The 24,219-nt window shown below is 38.9% G+C and overlaps 1 protein-coding gene across 1 annotated transcript in view; it reads right to left on the reverse strand.

Annotated features, from left to right (window-relative positions):
- The window catches only part of COL28A1 (collagen type XXVIII alpha 1 chain), a 159,091-nt gene that overhangs the window by 64,707 nt on the left and 70,165 nt on the right, over positions 1-24,219 (reverse strand). The window contains exons 18-25 of the mRNA XM_057732394.1: positions 23,889-23,960; positions 23,068-23,136; positions 20,536-20,607; positions 16,220-16,288; positions 15,533-15,601; positions 12,021-12,089; positions 11,759-11,827; positions 781-849 (exon numbers count right to left, since the gene is read on the reverse strand). Coding sequence (XP_057588377.1) covers positions 781-849; positions 11,759-11,827; positions 12,021-12,089; positions 15,533-15,601; positions 16,220-16,288; positions 20,536-20,607; positions 23,068-23,136; positions 23,889-23,960 — 558 coding nt within the window. The remainder of the gene's footprint in view (positions 1-780; positions 850-11,758; positions 11,828-12,020; positions 12,090-15,532; positions 15,602-16,219; positions 16,289-20,535; positions 20,608-23,067; positions 23,137-23,888; positions 23,961-24,219) is intronic.

The following is a 24,219-nucleotide window of genomic DNA, read 5'->3' on the forward strand; positions in this document are numbered from 1 at the left end:
ATGAACAATTAGAACAGGTGCCTCGACCTCAGCATAATTAACATCTTGAGCTGGGTAATTCTTCAGTGTGGGAGGCGGTCCTGTGCAGTGTAGGATGCTGTTCAGCAGCATCCCTGGCGTCTACCCACTGGATGCCAGGAGCACTCCTTCCCCAGTGTGACATGACACCCAGAATGATTCTAGACACTGCCAAATGTCCCCCTGGGGTGGAGAGGGGAGGACAAAATCTCCCTCATTGAGAAACACTGGATTAAAAGAATAAAAAGATAAATAATCACCAAATTGGACGTGACAAAAGGAAGAGAAGTAGAAATGAGAGCAAAGGGAGCCAAAGGAAGTTCCTGTCACCTTCCATGGGGACAATAAATTAGGCCCTTGCACAGGGACCCTGACAGAGTGGACCAAGCTCACAGGACACAATAGATCCATCAGCTGGCATCCTGTTAAAAGGAGACCTGAGGCACCTCTGGCCAAAGTAAACACGTGCTTCTTAATGATGGCACAGTCGCTAAGGAACCTGGAAATATTTTGAGCACTTTGCAATCACTTTTTAAAGAGACTTTAACTTACTAATTTCTTTGGGAGAAAGCAAACGGCTTTATAAACTTAAATGTTCTATTTTACTGAAAGTTTACGTGATGTGGGAAAATACGACTCTCCATCAACAATCAAGAAAAAATAAGTCAACAATAGAATAAGCACTTCCTATGCATTTAATGTTCACTTGGTTGTCATGAATGGTACCTGACCCTCACCCAGAGCACAGACCTGAGGACTCACCTTTGGCCCTTGGGTTCCTATGCCCCGGGGCCCTGAGGGGCCTGGAGGGCCTCTGACACCAGGCTCTCCCTGAAAAGACACAATGAATGACAAGTTATTGATTTAAATAAAAAGCTTTATGTTGTATAACATTTCATACAAAATTTCATATTAAAAATATGTCATGTGAATTTTCATATTCAGAAATATATTTTAAAATCCCAAGCCCTTGAATTTGATTAAGATAATAATTGAGCCCTTTTCTTCCAGATCACTCTTCCGTAATTGATCAAGGGAGTGTTATCTCTCTTTGTTTTCATTTCTTATTGCCATTTATCAAGCCAATTGATATGGGTTCATTTCAAAGCCATCATGTCAATTAACTTCTTGGTAACCTTAATATATACTTTTCGGAACCCCTTCTCGGAAGTTTGGGAAAGTAATTACTGTCATTGTGAAGAGAGGGAAAAAGAAAAGGCAAGGATAAAAAACAAGCATTAAAAGGTATAACCCTCTCCTGAACTAGCTGCTCTTATGTTTGTATGCGACAAAGATTGTGCTCCTTGGGTTAGGGATTCGCTTTCGGATACTCCCGCCTCTAGAGTGGTTGTGACTGCAGGGTGGATTCTCTAAAGGCTTTTAGATTCCTGAAAGCATGACAGTTTCATAATAGACAACTATCACCAGAAAGGTGGTGGAACCTGATTAGCGTGGGTCAGGTCCTGTGGTTAGACCTGTTTGAGATGTAAATGATGGGAAGGAAGCAGAGAAATGAAAATCTCTTTACTAACCATCTTCTGTATCCCCAACACTGCTCTGCATGTTCGTATATGATACTTGACATAATTTAGTATTCACAAGAATCCTGTACAATGACGACACGCTTACATAACTTCTCTGAACCTCCGTAAATTCATCAGATACATAGAAAGTCACATCTGCCTTTCTTGGAAATGACAGTGAAGGCAGACAAAGAATGCCATGCTTCTATCCCCATGTCTAGCATAGAGGAGGCACTTGGTAAGTGTTAACTCCCCACCCCACCTGGTTTTTTAGAGAGGGAACTAAAGTTTGCCCAAGCTGCACAGCTATTGAGAGGCAGGGCTTAGAGAATGTGGAGAAATAGGAATCCTTGTATGTCAGTGCAGGCATTTTGGAAAACAGTTTGACAGTTTCTTAAAAATTTCAACATAATTTTAACATTTGATCTAGTAATTTCACTCCTAGGTATACACCCAAAGAAAGTGAAAACATATGTCCCCACAAAGACTCACATATGAATGCTCTTAGCACAGTTATTCATAATAGCCAAAAACTGGGAACAACCTAAATGGTCAACTGGTAAATGGATAGACAAATGTGGTATATTTAGCAATAAAAAGGAGTGAATTACAGGTACATCCCATGACATGGATGAACCTCAAAAACTATTCTTAATGATAGAAGCCAAATATATGAGACTACATATTGTTCGATTCCATGTATATGAAATGTGCAGAAAAGGCAAATCTATAGAGACAGAAAGTAAGTCAGTGGTTGCCTGGGGCCAGGAATAGGAACTAGGAAGGGGGATTAACTGTAAATGGGCATGGGGGATCTTGTTAGGGGGATGAAAATGTCCTAAAACTGATTCGTGATGATGGCTGTACAACTTAGTAAATGTAAAATTTACAGTTTTTTACTAAAAAATCCTTGAATTCTACACTTGAAATATGTGAATTCTATGATATGTAAAATATGCCTCAATAAAGTTATAAAGAAAAAAAAAAGCCAGAGCCAAGCTTTGAACCTAGAACTCCCAAGCTCTTTCCCATAGGTCCTGTTTTGGCCATGTTCTGTTAGGAGCTGAATAGTTCAAATCAATAGCTTTCAACAGTGCAAAAATCATAGATTATAAGAAATGATTCAATTGTTTATCTAGGAAAACATCCATCTTTTATTTAACTTTGCTTTCTACTTACAAACCCTAAAATATTACTTGTAGAGAAAACAAGGCCTTAAAAAATGGGGAAAACCTTTAAGCTTTATTACTGAGTTAGTTATTTTAATCTCTACTTCATAGTTAAATAGTTCCCTTTTGCTTGCACTTTTATGATTCTAGTTTTCCGTATCCATCTCTTCCACTTAATACTTAGCTGCTTTTGAGACCACAGGTACTAATTATCTCTTTCACACCTCTCTCCTTCTGACTCCCAACTCTTAGTGACCCCAAGTTTCTCCCAGCTTAAATGATCACTCCTATCACCAAGAGCTCCAAGGAAAGAACATGAGCTTGTCCTGTATTATATACATTTCTATGATCTCTTCTTTCTTAAGTACTTCTGAAGTACCTTTAAAAGGAGTATCTATAAATTCACCAGTGAGGGTCTCCAATTATACCTTACTTTTTCACACACTTGCTCCATTTTCTCAGTTCAGTTCAGTTCAGTTCCCCCAACCATCACCCTTCAGGACTGTCTAAAGGCTAAATGCAATAGAATAGCTGCCCCTGTGGACACCTGACTTCCCTCTGTATATTTGAACCTCGGCCAGTGAGCTTTAAAAGTGTGATCCATGTCATCTGTGGTATTGCAGTGTTTATTTCAAACAAACTGTCCATCATTTTCTATATAACTATTGACATATAGCTATGTTTTAACCTATCAAAGTTGTCTTTTGTAATCTCTTGATATATGTAAATATAATGTGGTATATGATTTTATGACTCTTAAAACAAAGTCTTAACACATTCCACAGGTATTAGAGTTGGTTAGTAACATGTTTTAGGGTGGTTCCTTGGTGTTCATGGACCATACTTTTCAATAGATTGTAGTATTAAGCCCTTAGTGAGTTGTGTAAATCCACAGAGGTAGTGTCCCTCCACTACTGTGGGGTATTGAAAATGTATAGTGTCTTTTGTTCCAGGGCCACGAATCCATGCTAGATCACAACACCAGGTGAATGAGCACAAGAGGACTGTGGCCAGGACTCATCTCATCCCTCGATAGCTCTAGTTTTGCCACAGTGCAGCACCAATGGTACCTAAGAGGTGCATTTACTATGATATTTTCAGATATGTAGTTTTATTGTCCGTGGATAGAGTGACATCCACAAATAAGAAGATTTACAATAGGTACTTGAAGAGCTGGCCTTAGCTTCCCACGCAGGAGCTGAGGTTATTGGAGCCTGCAGAGGGAGCCCTTGCATTAGGAGATAATGAACAGAACTGAAAGCAAATTCTGCAGTTGCCATTTGTAACTTTGTCCATCAACTTCGTAAGACCAGAAGTTTTATAAATCCTACTCTTATCCTCTCATCTCCACTCCTCAAAAAAAGAACAACTATTTAGATCACCTTCAGCTTCCTCTTGGCCCACAGGCGATTCTAGATGGGAGATACTCCTTTCAGTTTCATAGAATATGGCCAAGTTTAGGACTCTCTTCAGTGCTTGCGTATAAGAACTTAGCAAATGATTCATTTACCTAGACCATAACCTTGCAGTGTGGTTAATTTCAACCTCTTTAAAACCACACATAATTTTATGATGGTCCTAGTAATCATTCATTGAATCTTTTACTTTTTCAAAGAAAGAAAAGAAGGAAAAGAAAGCAAAGGCACTATCACATGCATGCATCTTCTCTTTGGCAAATGTTTGCTTTGGTTAATATTAAAATAATTATAATTAATTTTTAATAAAGTAAATAATAATTAACATTTATTTTTTTATCATGAGGCAGGTACTTTTTATTCATTATGTTATCTGAACTTATTGACATCAACTTACTGCGTTTTACAGATGAGGAAACTGAGACTAGAGAGGATACATGATTTGCCAAAAACCATGCAGCTGGAAGCAGTTCAAACCCAGCTCTGACTCCAGAGTCCATCTCCCACCTTGGTGTTGGCTGGAGTTAGATGTAGGATGCTAACTTCTCCCCAGACTTGTTTCCAGCTGCCGTTTAACACAAAGACCATGGCTATGCAGCTGTGAAAGTCCTTTTCCTACATTGTGATTCTTACAAATCACACTCTCTCAAAAAGAAGAAAGAAAACATCCTGACTGTAAGATTCCCAAGAGGCCCGCACAACCTACGCAAGTACCCAGCTGTCTAAGGCTTGCCTTTCCCTTTTTCTCTATTGTCATTCCTCACTTTTCTGGTTCTCCCCAGTGTTTCAATTGGTCTCATTTCAAATCTCCTACCTACACAAATTCTTACTCTCTTTTTATCAACATACTGCAATATACTTCATTTGGCATAGTAAGGCATATTCTGACTACTAATACAACTACTAATACTTTAGTGTGTCAGAATTCATACAAAATGTTTTATAGACATTATGCCCTTCGTTTCACAGAATAACCCTGTGAAGTAGGTTTATTACCCCAAGTCACAGATGAGGAGGCTAAGTCTGAGAGAGATTAAATGACTTGCTGAGGTCACAGAGCTAGCAAGTAGCAGAGGTTTCAAGTAGAGCAGTGATAAGGAAACAGTCTGTTATACCTTCTACGTTTTGTAAGATTTAAATACAATATTTGAGAAGATAGTTCTCTTAGAGACAAAACAGCCTGTTAGACGATCTCCCCCTACACACATTAATAAAGCTTTAATCAACATCTCTCCCTTTGTTTGTGCCAATTAAGTCTCTGTCACTCTTCGCGAGGGCAGTGGAAGCAGGCTACAGTTGTTCTAAAAGTGATTTCATGCTTTTCCTCTTTGGGGACAATCAAAGGCAAATTGAATTCACTGTGAAAAGAATTAGCCTCAAAGATTTTCCCCCCAAAATGGTACTCTGAAGAGTCTACTAAATGATGAAACCAAGGAATGATTGAGTTTTAAAATCAGGTTGAAGTCAAAGTGATGATTAGCAGTTACTTAATGTTTCTTTCTTTCTGGCTTTTGAATAAAATTAAGGTATAACTACTAAGGCTCCAACTACCACAAACATAAGCACCACTCTGGAGCGAGTTATGTAACAAGTGTATGTAACGGTTTGGTGACTCCTGAATACCTCGCTTGTGGTTGCCAGAATGTCAATGGAAATCTTAGAGGACTTCTTCTAAGCTTATGAACAGACCCCCCAGATACTGATAATGTGTATTGATTATTGACTGGCCATTGTCATACAACTCAGTCACTTTTCACTGACCCCCTTTAATACAGAGAGGGGGACAATAACAATTTCCCACACAATTCGCAGGGATCTGGGGAAACAAGAAGGGGCTTAGAAAAGAAGACTCAAGTTCCTATAACATTTCCTTTAGTGTACTTTCCCAGCTGTAAATTTCAAAATATTTAAAATAACTTCAATTCTTCAAATCAGTTTTTCTCCTAGAACTTTAATATTCACCCCAAAGCAGCAGTGTCTTAACGTCCACGATAACTTAAAAACTTGCTTTAGGATTTGTTGTTGATTGTTTCTTTTCGCAAAATCAGCTCATCCAAGATAAGCAAATGATTTCCCCGTGTCAAGAATCTCATTGGAGAGGGAGAGTTTTTCTTATTTAGTTGAGTTAGAAAACTTGAAAATGGAAATGTTGACAGTGCTGTTAACGTCAGGGAGAAGAGAAGGCTCTCGTACTGATATTCAATATAATTTTCCACCTGGGGAAAGTTCCTCCTGTCTGCATGATTAAAAATAAGAATGTGTTGATGGTGATGTGGGTGTTGAATGTTGAGAGGACTTAGTGTGCATCCTTAAGGCTGAAGGGAAGGTGTGTATGCACTCCTGGGACGAGAAATGCAGAGGTAGGAAAACAGCAAGGAGAAATGAAAGCAATACTGAAAATTATAAAGTGAACTAGATTATAGCTCTGAGTTCCGAGATCATGCATGGAACTGAATTAGGGAGTACCCTTGAAAAGTCACCTAATCAAGTGACCTTTTCTGGCATCTAAAGGTCAAATCGCCTAGTATTTAAACTTGATATGGCTCTGGCTTTAATTAGTTCTCTTTTCAAGCTGATTGTCCTGCCTGTAGCAATTTTGCAGTCATATTATAAAAGGTGGGTTTCTTCAACTCCAATCTGAAATCGTGGACCCTTAACTTCACTATCAGTAAGTCTGTGTCCTAGGCCAGCCCTCCTTGTCAGACACTGTTCAAGATGGACTTCCTTGTCCACTCCATGCCTGCCAATGGAATCCACAAATTCCTAATGCGCCTCTGTGTGAATCGCGCTTCTGTTCCACCACTGCCTGTTGGTGGTGTGCACACATGCGAGCCACTGCAGAGAACAGAGGGGCGATTCACATGCTGGGAACATTTCTAGAACAATGATACTCAGTGGAATTTCACATAGACTTGTATTTTAGTTTCTGAGGATGGGTCACTTTTGTCAAATAAAGTGCACATGTACAATATTCAAACATTTAAAGCTTTTGGAACATGTTTAACCCTTTGGGGTTTCGGTTTAGGCTTCTGCTTAAGGTTTACGTAATTTAAGTGTTGACAATGAAAAGCTAGAATGGAAAGAGAAACAATCTAACGGTACACTAAACAGTGCTGAGGTAGTTGGAAAATGGACCATATTGCAGACTGAGCATCTGTAGATCGGGACAAGTCATTCTACCTGCTCTGATTTGTTAACCCACTTAGTTTTTCATTCATTCATCCACATGGATACTCTCCCTCTCACACTCAACACAATATAGCATCAGCACTGTTTATATTGTAAAGGGGCAAGCTGCTCAACCTCTCTGGCTCTTGATTTCTTTATCTATAAAATAAGAGAGTTGTTAAAAATGCCATGATAGTCTGGAAATATTTAGACAATATATAATATTTAGGTCGTATACAATCATGAGAGCAACAACAACCCAATGAGTCTTTTCTGCCCAGACTTTATGGAAGCCGCTTGATGGTTAAAAGGTCCCTTAAGGGCCCTCAAGCCAGGTTAAAGTTTTCTCTTTGCAAGAACTGGCCTAAGTTCGACTGCCCCAAAGCTCTGGGGAAGGCCATAACTTTCTCTGTGATGAACTGGCACACTGATGGGAGCTGAAAGAGCTGAGAGAGGTGCCTGACAGGATGCTCCTGCCCTTCTGGAGCTCAGGAGAGCCACTCCTTGTAGTCCTCCAGGAGGCCAAGAACAAATTCTCACCCTCAGAGATGTCAGTGCATCAGCCTGGGGATGATGGACCAGCCTATGGGGGCGAAACAGCAGAAGAATAGGATTATCTGGGCTTCTTGAAGGGAGATGAGATTTACATAATGATGGCCCCCAAATCACAAAGGGTCCTTCTAGTCTTTCGGGATCCAATAAAGAAATGGAAGCAGCGTTAGGTAGAATCTTTGAGCTTGCCTCCCCATCACCGAGCAGACAATTTGGGTCCAGGGATCAGGGAACGGGATGAGTGCTTCCAACTTAGCAAAAAAAAAAGAAAAAACAAAACAAAACAAAAAGCAGCAATGAATTGTCAGTTCCTCTCTCTGGCGTATTTCAATAGTAGATTTTAGAGACTTCCCTGGTCATCCAGTGGTGAAGACTCTGTGCTTCCCCTGCAGGGGGCACAGGTTCAATCACTGGTCGAGGAACTAAGATCCCGCACACCACACGGTGCAGCCAAAAAACTAAAACAAACAAATAAAAAGTAGATTTTAAAACTGTTTCTACTATCTCCTTGGAAACTGTAGTTTTTACAAGAATGTTAGAAATCTCTCAGAAGCCCTTGTCAAAATTTGGACCACATTCAAGGGAAGTGTGTAGAGAAGTACCATAACCACTGACGTCATATGGAATTCTTCCACTTGGAAAAAAGCCACAGAGCACCATAAGGGTGCAAGATGTCAGGGACTGTTTTTTATATGTTTCGAAACATAGAAGCTTTGATTCTAACGTCTGTGTCATATGCTAAACACATGTGACCTTAACTAAATATCGCAAAACCCACCATAAATTAATCATCGACCTTAATGGTTTCCTCATTTCAAAACACATTTGTTTTGTAAGTTAATGCCCTAAGGCCAATATTTTAAGGTGACAACACAGAATTTAAATAAGAAGCATGTCCAATATATATGTCTATACAGTATGCGTGTGCATGCACAGAAACCCACACATTTCCGTGCATGCACAGAAACCCACACATTTCCACACACTTACAATTTCTCTGCCACTTTAAGAAAAAATGGAAGGTGAGGAATTTTGCACACAGTTGAGTCCTGTGCTTTTGCTGCCATTGGCAACCTTACGTATTTTGAGAGTCTCACCTCTGCTTTACCAAACTTTTCCAAGTATTTCCTGCTCTTTACCAGCTTATGTTGGGCTGTGTGTGCTTGTATGTGTGTGTCCAAAAGTTTTCTTAAGGGGAGAAAAAAAAAAAAAAAAGCCACATGAAAACTCTAAGGCCTCTATGAAAAAAGAGAGGTGATTTTGAAAGTTATTAAAAGCTGGTGTTTGCTTTTGGCATTTCCTTTATTTTCAAGTTCATGACCCACAAGTTCTTTGATTCTAAGACGAACTTGCACTCCTGACATCTCCTTCCAGGGCTGGAGAGGGCCAGGATAACGCACTTTCCCGGCATCCATGGGAAGGGGCGACAGAGAGAAGGAGAAGGCAGCGGGGAGGGAGGCAGCGGCCAGAGGCAGGTCCGCGCTAGTGTTCCCCACTCCCTGCAGTAGAGGTGAGCTGGAGGCTGTTGCTTCCACGCAGCCTCCCGTGTGAGTGCAGAGAGAATGTGAGTTTTGCTTGAGACACATCTTCTGGCAACATGCGGCTGTTAACAATAACAAAAACCAGGCAGGATAAAATATTGAAAGAACACTTTTTTCCTTCCATTTTTCCCCTTAAAATGTATATGAAAAAAATACAAGGGACTTTTAGAGGGAAATGATAAATTAGCCTGCGTGTTAAATAATCTGACATGGTGGAACATTCACAAGATTCAGCTTTTTAAGTGCTTGCTATCTGTGCTTAAGCACCCTTTATTGTGACTGCTAAATGTTAAGCAGTGACACAATAGTATAATTTAATATAATGCAATTTACGCTTATATAAAATATTTATAGTAATCTATTCTGTGGAAATGTAAATGGTTACATGTTTCCATTGGAATACAGATACATTCCAGTATACTTGACACATTTTATTTCACACATGCCTTATTTTAAATAAGAATAAGCTTCTAGTTCCCTAACTAAAGGAATATTTAGTGTAAAAATAGTTTTTACCAGTGTTTTGCTCAGCAGAAAATAATGAGGTTTACATACTGAAGTTTCTCTATTTTTAAATTTTAACAATTTGACAGACACTTTGCCTTAAAGAAAAAAGAATATTTCAATACACCAGTTCAAATGAGGATCAGGTTCAGTCCTGAGTCGGACACGCCAGAACCTTGACAAGAGCACCTAGGGTGTCTCTCCTCTGCACAGGCTACTCAGCACTTTTAGACACATCTTCCTGACTTTCCTGATTAACAGACAGAGATGGGCAGGGATCAAGATCTTCTTTAGAGATGAATTGAGTGCCATGGGTCTCTAGTCTTTCATTCTATCAATACCTGGGAGAGGACAAAAGGGTACTTGCCCCACCATACAGCAGCAGTATCAAGGTGGCAGCACTCCCAAGTCCTGGGGCAGGGGCCCAAATTTCACGATAAGAAGTTGACATTAGTCACTTACAATCTCTTTCTCTAATCACCCGGAAGAACTTGACGAACTAAATGAGTAGGTATATTTCTAAGGAAAATTTCTCTCCGTAAGGTAATATTGATCATTCATTCATTTTCCATTCATTCAACATGCTGCAGTGTTCCTGTTGGGTAGCACACCTAGTTCCGGTACTAAGAATTAGTACGACAAAGAGTCAGCCTTCAGGAAAATTTATACTCTTGTGAAATATGCAGAGCAGTAAATAAGCAAGATGATTTCAGAAAAGATGCTCGTTATGGAGGAAATATACGAGGGGCTGTGATAGTGATGGGAGAGGCGGGTAGGAGGGAGAGGGGAAAGAGGATTGCCTTTTGTATGGGTGGACAGGGAGGCAAGATTTGAGGCCTTAAGAGTGTGCCATCCTGACAAAGCCAAGATCTGGAAGCAGGAATGAGCTGAAGGAGGGCAGGCTAGTGTGGCTGGAGGCGGGCAGCAGGGAACAAGGGACGGGCGCTGCGGCCAGGTTGTGAAGGGCCCTGGAGGCCATGGAAAGGGGTTGGAGCTTGTTCTCTGTGCAAAGAGAAGCCATCAGAGAGGTTTTGTTTGTTTGTTTTTGTTTTGTTTTGTTTTGTTTTTGAGAAAGAAAGGGATGTGATCTGATTTATGATTTTAAACGACCAATTTGCCTGCTAGGTAATAGAAGGGCAGAGGTAGAAGAGGGAAGACCAGTGAAGACGTTGTTTGAATAGCCCAGATAAAAGATAATGGTGGTCTGCCTGGTGGAAGCAGCAGGAGAAAACTAGCAGGAAGCAAGATATATTTTGAAGGTAGAGCTGATGGGATGTACCATAGGACAAGACTTGGATGGAAGAGGGGGAAAGGAAAGACCAAGAATGACTCAGGTATCATGGCACGAGCAAGGGGTGCTTGGTAGCACCATTTCCAGGCTTATGGAGTGAAAATCAAAGGCGTTATTTTGGATGTTAGGTTGCAGATGTCTGTGAGAAATCTAAGAGGAGATGTGTGGTAAGGAGCTGGACATGTGAGACCAGGACTTAGAGGAGGGAAGCTAGAAGTTCGGAGGCCATCAGCGTGTGGATAGCGGTTAGAGCCATGGGATTGGATGAGAGCCCCTAGTCAGGAGCGTGGCCAGAGAGCGGATGGATCTGAACCAAAGTCTGTTCTTGGTACAGGAAGACAAAGCAGCAAAGAACGTGAAGGTTGCTACCAGGGAAACAGAAGAAAAACCGTCACGTTAATCTGCATGTTCAAGTGAGTGCAAGGCCCAGGAAGTCCGTAGATGAGGATAAGTAACTTGGTCAGTTCTTTAGACACTTCTCCTCTTCTATTATGTCTGATAAGATTTTCACCTTTATCAAACCTCTTACCTATAGGGACAGTTTTAAAAGGTACTGTTACCTACTTTAAAGTCTTACCTTTGCTCCCGTGTCTCCCACTCCATGTAAACCCCTTGGTCCGGGGGGTCCTGGTAATCCTCGAGGGCCCTGAGATGACATAATAAAGGGCGAGAGGGAGCAGCCTTGTTGTGTGCAGTGTTCAGGAAGGAAGGAAGGAAAGAAGGGAGGAGGGGAGAGAGAGAGGGAGGGATGGAGGGAGGGAAGGAAAGGGAAGGAAAGGGCAGAGAGGAAGGAGGAAAAGAGGGAGGGAGGCAGGAAATAAAGCAATGTGCACACTTACAGCCACACCAGGATAGCCGTCACCTTTGAGTCCTGGAGCGCCCACTGGTCCCCGAGGGCCTTGGGCACCCTGGGTGAATTCCAACACCAAGAGGTATCATGAGACTAAATTATGAAACACTTGGCAGAGCTTAAGCACAGTAGCAACTGAGCCCGCCAGAGGTGGATTTGCCAAGGGCAGAGGAGTGGTCTGAGAAAGTGTGGAAGGAACTACGGCAACTCCTTCTCTCCTCATGAGTCTTACCCACTTGTGTGACGGGAAGCATGGAATGTGTGTAGGGAATATATAGGAACCATTATGAACTCCTCTGTAGGAAACACACTTCAGGGGCATTAGAAAAGGGCTAGCTGCTGATATTTCAGTTTTAAAAATTACAAGTTTTTAGTGCATCATAAATCGAGGGAAGTATAAAATGAGAAAGTTTAGTAAGCATCATGTGAGAGGAGCAAAGAAGAACATGTAGCAAAATTTTAAGTATAAAATAACATACTGTAGGTTACCCATTATTATGTTACATCTGTTATCTTCCACAAAGGGGCCCAAATTAGGTGAAGAATGAATAAACTCAAATAAAAATTAAAAACAGATTAATTTTTTAAAAACAATTTGACCCAGAGTTTGTGGTTCATGTCCTGAGACCTAGGAAAAAGTTATAAATCCTGCTTTACCGTGATGACCTTGGGCATCAAAAACCTTTAGTAGCAACTACTGGCCTCCTATATAGAGGATAGGGAAGGAGGATTTATTGCCTTTTGAACAACAGAGTTCTCTGTACAAATGGAACTCAGAGAAATTTCTAGCTAAATTAAAATGGAGAGAATGAAAAAATAAGGAAGACTCTTACCAAAGAAGATTTATTAATTGTAAGTCTATTACACTTATATTTAAAACATTTCTTTTTATACCACATTTCATTCTGTTGCTGTGGTAACTCTTACAATGGCCCTTGTCAATACACATCAATTATTTTGATAAAGAGCTGTTCATGTTTTAAAATACTTATGTTTTTTCACATTAGGAGGAAACTCTAATATTAGACAGACCTTTGTTTTCCAAGGTTGGAAAAAGTAGCGGGATTCTTTAATATTTTTCTTATATGCAAACAAACACTGAAATCAAACTGCCTTTATTCTAAGCTAAAATGTTGCCCAAAATCTAACTCCCCAAAACTACTCCTGATTCTACTCCTGTGAATGAATGATTGGGAAAAAAATATCTTCAAGCCATTTAAGCAATAAGAAAGTTAAGTTGATTTTGAAAATCATGAATGCAGCACTGTTATTTCCTATTAAAACAAAGAGACTGGCTTTATGTGGTTAACCGCCTTAAGAATGACATTCAGAAAACATGTGGCCACTTTTAAAAACTTAATGTACTATTTATCATCAACAAAACCCAAGATGATCTCTTGATGTTGTATAACAGAGAAAAAACAAATTGTTCTGGAGAGGTGAATTTTGGTATATCCTCCACTAAGGAACTGGTCACTTCTCAGGAGCAATTTATTATACTAACCCAATTAAGTTCAAGGTTAAAGTGCTAAATATTTCCTATGGGACAGGTCCTAAAATAAGATGCCCATTTCACTGCATGCTTGCACAAGGAGCAGGCCAGCAGCAAAACAAAGCAGTAACTGCCCCCTGGTTAAGTTGAGAGGAAAAAAACTGGAATCAAAATTCACTTTCAGTTTTCATTTCTAAGTTCCAAGCCTATAACAAATTAGCAGCAGCTGTTATTGTTTAGCCTCTGGCACTCACAGTGAGGGGGGAGAAGCCATTGAAACATTCATAGCTTACTAACATTTTTTTCCTAGAAATCTTTGTCCTCTCTCCTGCAAAAATTTCAGTTAGCTTGTTACTTCTAATGCTAACAGGGGGTGGGGAAAGGGCAGTTTTCTTGCTCAGATTTCTATTTTGGACGCCTCACAATATTTTTATGGATGGAATTTTGCCACTTGGTCTTTCTGCGCTGGATTCAAGAAGATGTCTTGCAGAGTGATTCACTTTGAAGTGTCTCTCTCATTCAACAGAAATTGAATCTTAATCAGGTGTTTCAAAATGGGCTTTAAAAAAAAAATCTGGGAGGTCCCTGAAGTAATACACAAAACTGAATTAATGTGCCAAAAATTTTATCAGATATTTAAGAGCTTAAAAACCAGTGCTTTAGGGAAGAATGGCAGAAAGAGTATCATTAGAGGCCAAGGGATTAGAAAAATGATTAGAGCGAAGAGGTAAATAACTCTACCATCACCAACAATGCCCAATAATGATCCGTAGAAAACGGGTGGAGCTTTTAAACCCTGGCTGCACATTTAAACAGATTTTATTTCTATACTAAAGAACAGTATTAGTAGACAGAAGTAACTTTACATCATGGACCTAGGAATACATAGAAAGTTATCAAATAATACAAAAAATACCACCCAAATGTTCTTGCTTGAGGTTATATCTGTAGTTTTAGCACCAGGAAATTTGGGATTTTCTCCTTGAGTCATACATAACTTGGGTTTCCATAGGGTCTTTTACATAGCTTGGGTTCCTATGTGCCTCAGAGTCTGGGGAGTAGGATGGCCATCTTGTTCTGGTTTGCCCAGGACATTCTCTGTTTTAGCTTGAAAATCCCATATCCTCGAAACCTCTTTGTCCTCAATAAGCCAGAATCTTCGATTTTTAAAGTGATTAAGAACAGCAGAGGTCAGGCTCCTACCTCATCCTTCAAAAAGAACCACTCCAACTTATGTCAGTATATAATAGGTTTTGCATTATATTTCAAAGACGGTTCTAAGTTTTCTTTTTTGAAATTGGAAAATAACTGATGTTAGTACTTGAACCCTTTCATCTAGAAGGGACAATTTGATAAACTAAAGCCAACTTCAAAGCTACATAACAATGTGCTACTAATTTAATAAGTGTTGATTATGGAGCCCTGAAGCCTGTTCCCATAAACAGGGTTGTGCTTGTTGATATTTGGAATGTGAATTTTTCTGTGAGGCTGAGTTTTATGTGAGAAGGGAAATGGTACTTTGTTGCCGTGGGAAAAATAGTGATGATTACTGAAAGCTGTCTTCCCCTATAATTATTTGCACTTTCATTTAAAATAACTCTGAAAGATGAAAAATAAAGCAGGGAAATCTGATTCAATAAAGTTTCCAAACATGAGCTTTTTGGACAATGTTTTGCCGAAGAGATACATTGGCCATTAATATGTAAATGAAGAAGGCCAGAGGCCATATAATCTCATATCACAGACATTACAAAAAGAGCATTTTCAATCAACTGTTTAGTCAGCAAACATTTTACCAGAGGAGCTATCATCCCTCACCTTTATGAAAAATAAATGATCTGCTGGCTTGATTTTTGAAAAAGAGAACAGTGTATTCTTACACTTCAGTTCATCAGCATAGAGACGCCAAGTAGAACAATCTCAATCATCAACTTATGGTGCATTAAATCTACTTTCACTTCTTTCACATACAGGAAAAAAATAAACAAAAGAACATGAATAAAGGATACCTTTGGTCCTCGAATAGCAATTCCAGGTTCTCCTTTAAATCCAGGCATCCCAGGTCCTCCTCTGTCTCCCTGTATGTTTCAAATAATGTTCACAGTTTCAGGCTTTAGATTTTATGAGAAATCATAATGGCACGGAGCAAAAAAGCCATTGGCCAATTATTAAGGGCTTAATCTACTAGAATCAGATCCTGAGAGAGTACATCCTTCTAATATATTTGAGGGGAGTTTCAAATCTTAAGCAAATAGAAACTGTCAGTAAAGACTACCAAGCTTTTCAGAGAAAGGGCACTGAAATAATAGGTGGCTCTCTAGACTCAAATATTTAGACTGTGAAAATGTCTGGGAATGCTCTTATATCTGAGTGGATTTCTCTTCTGCTAGACTTTCTGATTAGCAGATTATTCTGAACAAATGCAACAAATTCTTACATGCATTAGGGTCTAGGATTTAAGGGAGGTAGCTCAAGGTAAAGTGACAAACTCAAGACCAGGAGCAAGAAATCTGGTTTCTAATCTTAAATTTGCTGCTGGTCTTTTGTCAGCTTAATTGTAAAATATCAGGGTTGAGCTATACAATATCTTTGGGTTCTTCCAAAACTAAAATTCTAGCACTGGTTTCATGAATCTTTTCCCCACTCCAACTGCCAAAAATCCAAGTAAAAGAAAAAATATTTCGAAGAATGCATACTTTTGGCCCAGGTGGTCCAGGAATTGAAGTTCCAGGCATTCCAAAAGGGCCCATAATTCCTGGATCACCCTAAAAAAAAAAAAAAAAGAGCAAAATACTCATTACATTTCAAACAAGGAAACCATATACAGGAATAATATTGAGAAAAATGTAGAAATGTATTTCCAGCATTTTAAAGTATTGTGACCTGTTTCACAGACCAACGTGAAAATATTTGAGCATCTTTGTTAAACTATTACTAGAGTGATTGATGATTAGGATTTCATTGCCTTTAATAAATACATTTAATTAATTCCTGAGTAATAGGAAATTTCTCTCTTGTGCATCCTTTTATTAGCTAATAAAAATCATGCAATTCATGGTAATTTGCTTTTGTGTTTGTATGCCAGGAAGCTCAAAGGGAAATATTTGTTCAATTATAACAAATACCTTTAGTGTAAGTTTTTGAGTACACTTGGTAGGTAAATAATGTTCCTTCTAGTTTATAACTTTTTCCTTTGTTATTTTGTTTTATGATCCACAGTATATCAGTTATCCATTGTATGATATTTCATGTCTCTTTTTAGAAGTAGAGAGTTTATGGTTAAAAACAATGAAATTTTGAATACAAAAATTAAAACATTTCTCAATTTTGTGGTTTTTTTTTTTTGGTCTCAGTACGAGTCTCAATAAAGACTCAGTCTGGAGCAACGAGCAATGTCCCTGTCCTACCTGGTTCTAGATCAGTGATTCTCAAATTTAGGGAATAGAGAAATCTGGTAAAATGCAGGGTCCTGGGTTTCAGCTCCAGAGATCTTATTTCAATGGAGCTAGGGTCTAGGCCCAGGAATATGAATTTTTATGTGGCATCTCTGCTGACTCTGCTATAGGTACCACTACTTCACTTAAAAACACTATGCAAAGCAATTGTCTTTATTTTTTTAATTTATTTTTTGAAGTATATTTGATTTACAAAGTGTTAATTTCTACTGTACAGCAAAGTGATTCAGTTATACATGTATATACATTCTTTTTCATATTCTTTTCCAGTATGTTTTATCACAGGATATTGAATATAGTTTCCTGTGCTATATAGTAGGACCTTGTTGTTTATCCATTCTATATACAATAGTTTGCATCTGCTAACCCCAAACTCCCAATCCATCCCTCCCCACCCTCCTCCCCACTGGCAACCTCAAGTCTGTTCTCTACGTCTGTGAGTCTGTTTCTGTTTTGTAGATAAGTTCATTTATGTCATGTTTTAGATTCCACATATAAGTGATATCATATGATATGTCTTTCTCTTTCTGATTTACTTCACTTATTATGATAAGCTCTAGTAAAGCAATTGTCTTTAAAAGAGGGTCACAAACCCCACAAGGTGTTCAAAATAACACACTTGAAATTTTAGAAGAATATATTAGGGCTACACTATATACTTTTATCTCATCTTTTAAAATTGCAATCATTTATATAAATCTGATAACATATTCATATAATAGTTCATGGATAAAAATTACAATTGAAAAATAAATAAACATATATTGGAACGTGATCAAAATTTTTTTTCCTAGTAAGGATTTGTAATCAAGCATTTTAGAAATTACTGATCTAGAGCAGGTGCTGCATACTGGGGCCTGTGGGCCAAATCCTGCCTGCCGCCTGGTTTTGCACCCCCAGGGCTAAAAATGGTTTTCATATTTTTAAATGATTGTTATATAGATGCCTACATAATATCCTCAGTTTTGCTTCTTGGCCCCCAAAGCCTAAAATATTTGCTCCCTGTACCTTTACCAAAAAATGTGCCTCCTCTTGCCTTAGAGAATGAGCTATTTGGTCCTCCTGCTCCTCCAGGAGGGATTCCATCAAACTCACTGGTAAGAACTCCTGCCCTGAGCCACATGCATCTTCACAGCTGAGGCCTCCTGATGTGCTGATTACCCAATATAACCAACAGGCTGAGCACACTGGCCTGCTGCGGCCAAATGATGCCAAGGCATGTAAGTGCCAGTCCTGAATTCCACACCTGTACAGCAATGGCACAGGAGAGGGCCAGGCTTCTGCTAACAGATAGCCACCCTATTCAACCCCATAGCAAAGGGATAAAACATTAACCTGTTGAAATTTTCAGGTTAAGCAAAATTATGCTTCTAGATTTAATCTATTCTACCTTTTTAAAAAGAAGCCAATTACTTTAATTTTTTAAATTGTTTTAAAATTTAATTTAATTTTTTTAATTGACGTGTACTTGATTTACAGTTTTGTGCCAATCTCTGCTGTACAGCAAAGCAACTCAGTTATACACATATACACATTTTTAAATATTCTTTTCCATTATGGTTTATCACAGGATATTGAATATAATTCCCTGTGCTATACAGTAGGACCTTGTTGTTTATCCATCATATATACAACAGTTAAGTCTGCTAATCTCAAACTCCCAGTCCTTCCCTCCCCCACCCCCTTCTCCCTTGGCAACTACAAGCCTGTTCTCTATATCTGTGAGTCTGTTTCTATTTTGTAGATAGGTTTATTTGTGCCATATTTTACACTCCACATATAAGTGATATCAATATGGTATTTTTTTTCTTTCTGACTCACTTCACTTAGTATTCCACTGTATATATGCACCACATCTTTATCTATTCATCTGTCAGTCAACATTTAGATTGTTTCCATGTTTTTGTGAATGTATTGTGAATAGTGCTGCTATGAACATAGTGGTGCATGTATCTTTTTCAATTATATTTTTGTTTGGGTATATGCCCAGGAGTGGGATTGCTGGATCAAATGGTAATTCTATTTTTACTTTTCTGAGGAACCTCCACTCTGTTTTCTATATTGGCTGCACCAACTTACATTCCCATCAACAGTGTAGAAGGGTCCCCTTTTCTCCACACCCTCTCCAGTATTTGTTATTTGTAGACTTTTTAATGACAGCCATTCTGACCAGCGTGAGGTGGTACCTCATTGTAGTTTTGATTTGCATGTCTCTAATAATTAGTGATATTGAGCATCTTTTCACATGCCTACTGGTCATCTGTATGTCTAAAGAAACCAATTACTTTTAAATAAAAAATTATATACAAAGCATTCAATTCTTTTAAAGACCCTTATTAAGATGTATGTTTTAAACTATGGCAATTCTTTATCAGAAAAAGCTTTATTTCAAAATACAGAGAAATATTCATGTTGAGTCTGCGTAACTAAGACATAAAGAGTAATTACTGTTGTTAATACTAATACAGCACATTTCCTGTATGGCTTTTCTCATCACGTGCTCCTTGAACTACCTGCAGCAGAAGGCACTTATTTAGGAAATGCACATTCTTGGGACCCACGCATATATTAAATCCAGATCTCTTGTCATGGTGCCAAGAAATATGGGTTTGTAACAAGCTCCCAGGCAATACTGATGACACAGAAGTTTAAGAATCACTGGTCTATAGGGGATGCTTTGTTTTCTATTTGCTCATATCTTGCTGGTACCCTTTTTTTAAGTTATTCTTTAATAGTATGGTCCTTGAAAACACTCCTTGTTCCTTTCTTACAATTAGCATCTTCCTAGAGACCTGAACTCTCTCAGGTGTGCAGTTTCTGCTTCCTGAAACATCCAGATGACCTCAATATTCTCTCCTGCTAAGTCAGGACACATGCCTAATTGCTTGCTTCACAGTGTCCTTCCTTCTTCCTCAGCACCCTGTCTCGGGCAGTTTATCAGGACATATATGCCCTACTTTCCATTTCACAGTATTGATGTTTTTCCTCTCTGAATAACTCCGTGTATTGAACACTTACAATGTGCCGGGAACTGTGCTAAGCATTTTATTCACTCCTTCAGTGTTCACAACAACCCTACGAAATAGATACTATTGCTCTTGGCTTTCTACGATTGAAGTAACTGGCCCCCAAAAGTTCCAGGGTGGGGTAGGATGAGAATCCCGCTCTCCTGCCTTCTGAAGCCCCGCTCTTCACCCGCACTGCACTCTCTCTCAGTCTGGGACGTTTTGTTCTTGCTCAGCAAAACAGGATGATAGAGAATTGATATCTTCTATGGTCCTAACTTTATCCCAACTACTGAATATTTAGTTATTACTAGAGAGGGTTGACACACAGATTCTCTCCTAGCAGCATAAATATTCCAATGAAGATCCCATGTTTTATGCAATCTCTTTATTCTGTTATGGTCTAGTATATTATGTTTTCTAAAGTCTTTCTCATTTGGAGGCTTTTGTTGTGTATTTGGGGAGAAGGAAACAGTGGAAATCTAACATTCTGTTAAAACCAGACACAATTACAATCTCCCCAAAGTGTGAACGAGAATATAAGAAACATACCTTCGGCCCTTCAGGCCCCGGAAATCCTCTCTGGCCTTGATTTCCTTTGCTCCCCTTCTTGCCTTCATCACCCTGACAAAAATAATTATAAAAATATAGTTACTTTATTAACAGACCCTCCTCAGTCTTATAACAACTATATCATGGCCAGATTCTCAAAGCATACCAACTTTAGTGTGCTGTTCCCCAAGCCCAGCTCAGTTGCACAGGGTTTGTCGGTGTTCTCGAGCAGATTGGATGACTTCAGAATTGTTCAGTCTTCACCATTCATTCAGTATGCTTTGATTTTTTCTAAACTCTATGTTCAGTGTCTTTCTCTGGGGACTTTGATTTGACTTTACAGTTCTTTTGCCCGCTTGGTCTACTAACAAATGGTTCTGAGACAGTCAAAGTTTCAGAAAAGAAAGCCATCTATGCTTTTTCATGCTGTTTTCCAGCTTCCATGCTATTTCAGTTTTAAAACATAAAATGAGACATTTTAAAAATCCGGTCTTGTTTCTTCCTCAGTGGAGAGTCTAGTTCCTTCTCCCGAAGGAGGCCAATCATTCAATTGGTAGAAAGATGAGTGAGCATTAACTTGGCACAGAGCTAGAAACTGCCTGGTGTTCCCCAGCAGGGTTGTATACACCAATGCTACCCCCAAAGAGTTTTGTTACCTTCAACCAGAAGCCTCAGAGAATTCCAGAACTATCCTTACACTAGGGCTCAACTGCAAGGTACCATACCTGAGCATGAGCCCGGCTAAGAAGAACTCCTTGGGGTTTGTAGCTGAGGCCATTCAATATTTATGATGTAAATGACTATACCACAGTTTTCAAACCTAACCCTGCATCAGAATCACCTGGAGATTGCTGGGCCCCACAGCCAGAGTTTCTGGTTTAATGGGTCTGGATCAGGACCCAATAATTTACATTTCTGACAGCAGTATCAGCTGCTGATGTTCCAGGGACTGCACCTTGAGAACCACTGGACTAGACCAAGGTCATTAGCAATACAGACTCCACGAAGAAGGGAAGGTGACCTGTAGAATCCAGACATGCAAATAACTCCCTAATACACATACTAATGGAGAATAGTAACACAGATAATTTTTAAAAACTATTGAATGTCCAAATATTGAATATAACTGATTGTATCATCTGCCAGTAGAAATGAAATCTACCCATAACTATTTATTTTCTCCCATTAACTATCAAATTTAACTTATTGACCTAAATCATCCCAGAAGCCAACAGCAAGAATCCAATTAAATGTAATAAAGTGCCAACACTAACCATAGCATGCCTTGGATGTGTAACATACTCCTACCACTCTTGTCTGGTCACTTTCCGTAAGCCCCAAATTACCTCGAAGCCACAAAGCCAGCCAGTGCATATTCTCCTTGCTCTGCTGGTGTATTCAACGCCGCTCATTGTTTTCCTCTTGAAACCCCTTCTCCTTGGTTTCCCTAACATGGTTCTATGTATTCTGCCTATCTTCATGCTGTTCTGAATGCTTTCTCCAGCTACTGTAAAATGTGGGATTCAAACCTTAGCTCTCTTTCTCAGAGCTAGCATTCACTCCCACAGCTTCAATTATTAACTCCAAGGGTAAATTCAAGAAAACATTATTTTTTAATTGTGTATTAACATGAATGTTAATAGACAATCATTTCTAAAGGTATTTCTTATATGATGTTATAAAGGGATTCTCTGTTCATGTTTCCACTCCCTGCTGCCCACCCCCACAAAAAATAGATCTCATAGTCTGGTTAGTCAATTATTTAAAATGTTTGAAATTCTACAAATATAGTTATATTTCAAATGCTCACATTTAAGGCTAACAACTCAATTTTAGCCAATATTTTCTCAAGACAGATCATAATCTAAGCTATCAATTACTATTTTAATATAATTATAAACACAACACTAATAAGTATATGGATTTTATTTTTACTTACTCATGTATAATTCTTCAGAATCTTTATATGGGCATTGATGACTGCAGGAACTGCAGGAACATCTGACACCTTAGAGGCTGTAGGTTATGTCACTAATGGTCTTATTGATGAATTTGGATATTCTCATCTTGACATAAAGATGTCATTCAACTAGCATTTCTTCAAAGTGTAAAATAAATTTATGACATGTTGTGAAAGTGCCACTTAATAAGGTTATATTTCTCATTACTCTGTGAGAGTGTGTAAATATTTGAAAAAAATATATAGATTTTGATGTCTCAAGGTTGTATCTCAAGTCTTCTTTTCCCTATGTGTTTTTTAAAAAATGTCAATTTGGCTGTTGATTGAGAAAACATGTGTTGAACTCTTCCTATAAGCTGGGTCTTATGACAGATGTTAGAGAAATGAAAGTGAATAATACATACTTGCTGTCTTACAAAAGCTCAGAAGCTAGTATACATAATTTTAAGCCAGAAGTAAACACCTTTGACATAGCGAGAATAACATTAAATTTCTCCTAAGTTAGCTTCTTAGTATCAGGACCAGAACTCAAGCAGTCTGCTTCCCTTCCCCTACCACTGTCAACTACATACCTTGAGCCCAGGTTGTCCTTTTCCAGGCAGTCCTTCAGGGCCTCTTGCTCCTGGAAGCCCTGCTTCTCCCTAGAGAAAATGACACTGATGTCTTAGCTGACCCTCCATAGACAGTGTGTGTACACCCACCTTGTCTCTTCTTACAGCCAGTAGAATCTCTGCTGAGATCCTCCAATACAGACCTTCACTCTAGCCTCAAAATTAAGTTAGAAGTTTATCAGCTAGAATAAATTAATATCAAACTCCAGTTTAGCCCAGAGCAGCTGAAATATCATGAAAAAGTCCAATTTTCCAGCCAATTGCCAAAGCAATAAGCTCACTTTCTTTTGGCTCTTCATCCACATTTGGTGGTTTGTTTTTTTAAAAAGCAAGAAAGACCTTCAGCCTTTCCATCTGCTGTTTTTCACTACTTATATTGAAAAATGAGTATTTCAAATGCCAACTCAAAATACTTCAGGAAATCTTTCTAATGGCCTTACCTCCTGAATGCATTTACAGACTCTCCTTTTGGATGAAAAAAAAAGGGGGGTTTGTCTAAGTTTAAATAAAAGTGCTTTCTAGGAATCCCAAAGGGACTAGGTCACTGGAGGACACCATGACCAAAATACCAGAGAGAAGGCAGAGGGTGTGAGCTACTACTCAGGCTTTGAATTTGTGCTGTTTTATCTGAACTAAGTGAAAAAAGAAATTTAGGGTTGTGGGATTTTTTTTTTTCTTAAAAAGACGAAGTTTGTCTTGAATGGTTTAATTTGACCTCCTGCAGGACCAAGATATAGTGTGGTTTTATAGTTTTACTCCAATAATATGAAAAGGGGTGTTACCTTCTTCCCTGCAGCTCCATCTTCTCCTGGTACTCCTGGCTGTCCTGGGAGCCCTGTTGAGCCTGGCTCCCCCTGGTGGATGAGCAAAGATTTTTATTTCCCAGAAGTTCTTATTTACCATGGAACTCCACTTTGACGTACTTGCCATTGGTTATATCTTATAATATCTGAGAAAAGCCTATGAGCCAGGAAATCTGAATAGTAATTAATAGTCATTAAACTACTTGACCTTGGGCAACTTACGCTCTCTGGGTCTCAGTTTTGGATTATGTTGTTTGTTATGGGTTGAATTGTGAACAGTCCTCTCCCCTAAGGATTTCCCACCTGATGC

This window comes from Hippopotamus amphibius, chromosome 4 (genome assembly GCF_030028045.1).
Source record: "Hippopotamus amphibius kiboko isolate mHipAmp2 chromosome 4, mHipAmp2.hap2, whole genome shotgun sequence".
Lineage (NCBI taxonomy): Eukaryota > Metazoa > Chordata > Mammalia > Artiodactyla > Hippopotamidae > Hippopotamus > Hippopotamus amphibius.